Source organism: Heloderma suspectum, chromosome 8 (genome assembly GCF_057233095.1).
Source record: "Heloderma suspectum isolate Gila_16-S chromosome 8, 16-S_ref, whole genome shotgun sequence".
NCBI classification, from domain to species: domain Eukaryota; kingdom Metazoa; phylum Chordata; class Lepidosauria; order Squamata; family Helodermatidae; genus Heloderma; species Heloderma suspectum.
Window position 1 is genome coordinate 25,453,690 of NC_139465.1, and position 6,000 is coordinate 25,459,689.

The 6,000-nt window shown below is 48.0% G+C and overlaps 1 protein-coding gene across 2 annotated transcripts in view; it reads left to right on the top strand.

The window, feature by feature from the left end:
• The window catches only part of EDC4 (enhancer of mRNA decapping 4), a 44,688-nt gene extending 42,857 nt beyond the window's left edge, over window positions 1-1,831 (top strand). For both annotated transcript variants that reach the window (XM_084813214.1, XM_084813215.1), the window contains 2 exons: window positions 277-440; window positions 1,202-1,831. In XM_084813214.1, the coding sequence (XP_084669340.1) occupies window positions 277-440; window positions 1,202-1,394 (357 nt within the window). In that variant the 3' untranslated portion in view covers window positions 1,395-1,831. The remainder of the gene's footprint in view (window positions 1-276; window positions 441-1,201) is intronic.
• The last annotated feature ends 4,169 nt before the right edge of the window (window positions 1,832-6,000 follow it).

The following is a 6,000-nucleotide window of genomic DNA, read 5'->3' on the forward strand; positions in this document are numbered from 1 at the left end:
GTCCTACATCTCCTAGCATTCTCCAGCCAACTATTTTGTCTGTCTAAACATGCATAGGATTGCACCCTTAGTATATTAGCAATGGAAGGGATGGGTGAAGAGCCCATTTTGTTACTCTGCCCGGAGTCTGGTTCAGCAATATTGAGCCAGTAAGGCAGCCTTCATGCAGCCCCAGCACACTGTGAGGGCACCAGGTAGGGGAAGGCTGCAGGAAAGAAAATGCAGATTTCACAGATGCCTCATAGTTCCTCAACTGCTTCCTCTTCTCTCTTGCAGGCCCTCACTGCAGCGGATTTGAACTTGGTCCTCTACGTCTGTGAGACCGTTGACCCTCAGCAAGTGTTTGGGCAGCACCCCTGCCCGCTGTCCCAGCCCGTCCTCCTGTCTCTCATTCAGCAGCTCTCCTCAGACTTGGGAGCCCGGACAGAGCTCAAACTGAAGTGAGTGTGGCGCAGTGGTGCTGAAATGGGAGATGCATCCTGCCTCTCTGCAGGGAAAAATGGCAGATGCTTCCTGCAGCATGGCTGTGTGCATTCCAGGCTTTAAAAATAGATGTATTTGTTTTCTCAGGAAGAGCTAAGTCTGCAACTGATGTATTTCTCTTACCCTATATGATTCTGGTTTATCTAGTTGTGGATTGTGAATGGGAGCTATGCTGGACACTGGAGGTCCACCTCCCGAGCCACTGGAAATCTTACTCAACTATCTCTGTGGCTTCTGAGATGAACAGGCATTGCCCACTGGGTTCACACAACACAACAAGCCAGAGTATGGGTTGAGTGTGGGTTGTTGTTGAATTGTGGGTTGTTGTGTTGTGTGAACCCAGCCGCACTAACAAAACATGGCTTGTCAACCATGAATAACCCACGATGAGAACCCATAGTTTGTGGCTGGACTGTGAACTATGGCTTGTTCGTGGTTAATGAACAATAACAAACCCACACTCAACCCATACTCTGGCTTGTCATGTATGAACTGGGTCATACTGTTAAGCACATCTTTACATCCATAAGGGTGGACATAAAGAAACTTGCTTAGTTTTTTTTTTTTTTAAATGAGTTACTCAGGAAGCTGGATTCTGCCCTTTCCCTACAGAATTCCCTTTCATGGAATTTTAGTATATATCCATGATCCATTACTGCAGTTCTGTAGCCAGGATCATGCCCTCAACCTGTACCCTGCTCTGCTCTCTTCTACACAGTTACCTGGAGGAGGCAGTGATGCATCTAGACCACAGCGACCCCATCACCCGGGACCACATGGGCTCGGTTATGAACCAGGTGCGGCAGAAGCTCTTCCAGTTCCTGCAGGCAGAGCCTCACAACAGCCTGAGCAAGCCTGCCCGGCGCCTCATGATCATGCTTCAAGGCCTGGTCACTCCCAGTATGCCCTAACAAGGCATAACCGCTCTCGCACAATGGTGCCCGTCACTGCTAACCAAATGTGGCTGCTCCCCCCCCCTTCTTTCTTCTTCTAGAGCTCTTGCAGGGGGAGAAGAAAATCCATCCACACGACACACGCATGGAAAGGGTAGAAGGGGCCGTCCGAGCCCAGCTGTGTTAGCCCCATATAATCCGAAATACACTTATTTTCTCTGCAGACAGACCCCTCGCCCTGCCCAGCATCTGCCTCACTTTGTACAAGCTGATATTCAGGGACGCTAATCCCATCCTTCTTCCTTCTCCTGTTTTACACCTTGGAGCCCCCTCCCCAAGAGTTTGGGGGTTGGGGAGGGGGTGCTCTGCAAACCTGGCCTGTCATATCATGGGGAAAGGCATCATGGGCCCAGCTCAAGTAAAAAAAAAAAGAGAGTTCAAAAGGTGCAGGCAGATTGTAGAATCACAGCAGGCTTCGTGAGGTATTGCCTCTACCTGCCCTACTTGTGGATGGGGGATGACGAGTTCATGAAGCCCATCCATCTTGGGAAGCAGCGTTGGTTCTGTGTGTGGTGGAGCATGGTCATGGATCAGAGAATTCCTTTAGGGGTTGGTTTTTTTGTTCTGCTTTTACACCACGTTTTTTCCTTTTTATCTAGGATCTTAATCTTTCATTTTTGAATAATGTTTAAAAAGTTCAATAAATGACTTTTTGGAGGAAAAAAAGCTGCTGCTTGTGTTTCTTGATAGGGCCTGGTGGGAGGCTCATCAACTCGCTGACTTGATCATGTTGCAGTGATGAGGCTGAAAGAGGGCGTGTTCCTGTGCGAGGGTTCTGACTTCATACTTCTCCTGCTTAAGCCTGATGCTATCAAACAGGAGTAATACCAGACAGAGAAGGCACCTAATTGCAGAAGATCTCTGCAAGCAATCATTTCAGATCTCTGGCAAGAGTGATCTCTCCTGCCCTGACAGCCCACTGGGCAGTGAGATGGGAGGTCAGAAAGGGAGAGAGGAAAGGGGGGGGGGAGCTGGCAGAAAAGAGAGAACAGGTGGCACCGCCCAATTATCATTCTAGCCCCACTCGCCACCAACGTGCTTCCCTCAACAGATTGCCCCTGAGGTAATGCAGCCCTCGACAACAACAAGATTCTGCCTCTGATGTAGAGAATAGCCACTTAGTCTACAAGAAGCTTCATCATGTCATGTTTGGTTAGTCACAGCCTTAGTTATTCCCTTTGCCTCATCCTAATGGCAACCTTCCTCACATCAAAACAACAATAGGTTGCCTTTTTAGTCCATGAGAAAAGTCCAAAATCCACAGTTATGCAATAAATTCCACAAAATCGTGCAGAACTCTTCATCAGGCAAAGATGCAGGGGATAGGAGAAGAAGCAAAATCCAAAAAAATGGCTAGGAGTTATGGCCATGACATTGCAGTTTAGATAGCCCCAGTCTCAAAATGAAGATTTGCAGGTGATGCCCAACTATGGATTTTGGATTTTCTTCCTTACGTCACCATCCACCTTGTGTTGTGTCTGCGCCCTGCCATGTACATTCTCAGACTCAATCCTCAACTGTGTCCTTACCCCATGGCTCCTCTTAAAACTAACCATCTCCCTTATCGAAGTTTCTCTTAACAGACGAAAACTGATGTGCAAGATGGCAGCTGGAATCTAACATACACCCCTGTTGACAGTGGACCATTGATTGGGATAAGAATTGAGAAGATGACCAGTGTGGAAGGGACACAAGCTAACAGTCTAAAAGTATTTAATTCAGTTGCATGCCCAAAATCCAAGTCTACTGTAGGACCCACTGTGCTGCTCACACATAATGACAACCTTTAGGTTTAAAAACCAATGGGTTGTTGTGCACAGCCACGCGCGCCCCTTCTGGTTTTACTGCACAGCCCATGATCAGCTCCTTCGTATGTTGTGGAACGTGACTACTGAACCCGGAATGCTGGGTTGTGCAGGGGCTAAACAACCCAGCAGTTAACCCATGGTTTGTTGTTGGATTAACCACTGCGCTGTTCAACCCCTACATAACCCAGAGGTCCTAGTTCGCATGTCATGCTGCAACACCTACAAAGGGGGCGATTGTGGGTCGTTCTGTAAAGCAGAAAAGGCTTGCGTTCTGCATGCCACACCCTTGCATGTCCATGATAACCCATTATTTTTAAACCGCTGGGTTGTCATTGCATGCAAACAGCCCACTATCTTTTCTTTCCTCAAGCTTTCCTTAGTTGAATTCATCTCCCGTTTTGTGTGACCCTCGAGACTTTGCTCCCATCCAAGCAGCAAGAAAGCCATTTAACAGGCTTTAGAGGTGTGACAACCCAATGAGATTGATCTTCTTGCCAGGGCATCAAGCTTTTTGTGGGCTAAGGCAGATGTTGCAGCATCCAACATCCCCCAGCTTCATTTTGTCGCAAGTGGAACAAGAAAGCTGCAGGTTATTTAACCTGCAGCTTGTGAGTGCAATCTGAATGTTGGGCTATGCCAGGGGTGCAGAACCCTTTTCCAAGGGCCAAATTCCATTTTGGAGAAGCTCTCGGGGGCTGCATGCATAAGGGGCAAGGCCAAAAACCCAGACATGCCATCATATTTCAGCTTGAAGCTCTTACTGGCAGTAACGAAGCCTTAGGAGAGGGATTTCAAGCTTTCAGAATAGGGAAAAAATTGCACAAAAGCTGGGAAACCAGCCAGCGATTGGTAGCTGGGGAAAAGCAAGTTGTTCTAGGGGAAGGTGAAAAGTTACAGCTCGACTCCTGTGGCAAAACATTGTGTGCCCCTGGATTGGAGCTTGCCTTTGAAGGAGTATATTCTCCAGTATTTTGGCATGTTTGAAAATTCCATGTCCCAAGTATCCACCTAGAGTAGTGTGTTATCTGCCAGCTCCTTGGCCCTGTTGCTCAAGGCCATGCTCAGTCCCTGTTAATTGGGAAACAGATAACAGCTGGGTCTGGTGGGAAGATCCCACCTCTTTTGGATGAAGGTGGTCCCTGTGGGGGATGAGCTGATGACTGGCTAAGGGAAATCTGCTCTGGGTTGCTGGAGCTGGGCCTTAGAAGGAGGTTGAGGAAATGGTGTGGTGTCTCCCGTTGTCATGGTGATCTTGGACCTGCTGTCGGCTGGATGCTATCCTGGGAGGGCTGTACCTAGGTATGTGGAAAGATAGACTAGCTAGTTTGGTATTTTGCTTGGGGTGTGGTATAAAGGCTCTCTGTGTACGCTTTAGTTTTCCTTGCAGGTTTTCAGCTTTGTAATCCTCTGTACAACCTACCACATCCAATTCTCCCCTTCCATATAATAAACAGTTATCCAACTCCAAGTTGGTGTGATCCCTTTGTTTTCAACCTCACTGCTAAATTCAGTGCCTCTTGGCAGGAGAGGGAGGTTACTGGGTGTATTTGGGGCTTGAGGCCAGGTTTGGCCTGTCCTGCCTTGCAGGGACATTGGAGTTAGCTCCAGCATTTCTTCACAATTCCTACTATCTTTATTCCTCCTAAAAAGTGGAGGCACCATTGCTGGATATAAATTGGGGAGCAGAGAGGTTGACAGTGTAACCCCCTGTAACATTTAGGCCACCTTCTGGATGTGGACCCCAAAGCACTTTTATCAGTTATTGTTGAGTTGGGGGTGGGATTCTGGTTCAGTAGCAGGTTCCTTTATGGACCACAATGAAAAGTCAGGTTATATTCCATGGATCGAGTTGCAATCCTTTCTAATAGGAGTAATTGTATTATCATGGCAAGTACAGCCACTTAAATGGCATAGGTTTTCCAAAGTTTTGGAGGACAGGAGGACAAGGGGTGATTGCTGCTGCAGTAATGTCTCATGGGCTCTGTTTGCATACATGAAGCTAGTATCCATTATGGGGATTATTTGGAAAGGGGCTTCATAGCTTTTTGTGTGCTAAAATGGTCCATTTCAGGGAAAGTGTGTGTGAGCGAGCGCGAGAGAAGGAGAATTGCATGGGGATATAGCCCGGACTTTTTATCTACTGTGTTTCCCCCACATTGCTTGCAACTCTTTATTGATCACTTGCCATCCCTACACCAGAGCAACTGCTGCAGAGGCTAAGTAGTTGTCCCTGTTTGATGCAGACACATCCTGGGGAGGGCTAGGAAATGCGATCTTGTAATCGCCAAACCCAGGGATTAAGGAAGGTCCGTGCTCTCCTCCCAAAGGGAAGGCAGTTGAGTCCTTCTTCCTTCTCTCTCTCTCAGTAGGGAAGCCATGCTGGCCAGCTATTGGGGATGAGGTCTGTGCACAAGAGGATCACGCATCTTATTTACATTCCAGCCATTGGGCTATTGCTCCAGTTGTGGCTCGAGATATCACAAAAGGGCTTTAGGGATCAAAGTCTTCCAAAGGGGAATATCCCCTTCCCAGCAGGCTTTTGTGCCGGGGTGGGGGCCAAAATGTCCTTCTCTCAGATGCTGGGCTCCTTGCTCTGTTATGATAGGAGGTAGCGGGGATGGCGAGGGAGGGGATTTAATCCCCCAGGGGCCCATTTTTCTCACCACTAGCCAAGGATTTGCAAACACTTCCTTCTGCATGGTTGCAACAAATAACTTCTCATCTGCTCTAGGGCAGCTTTTCCCAACCTGGGGACC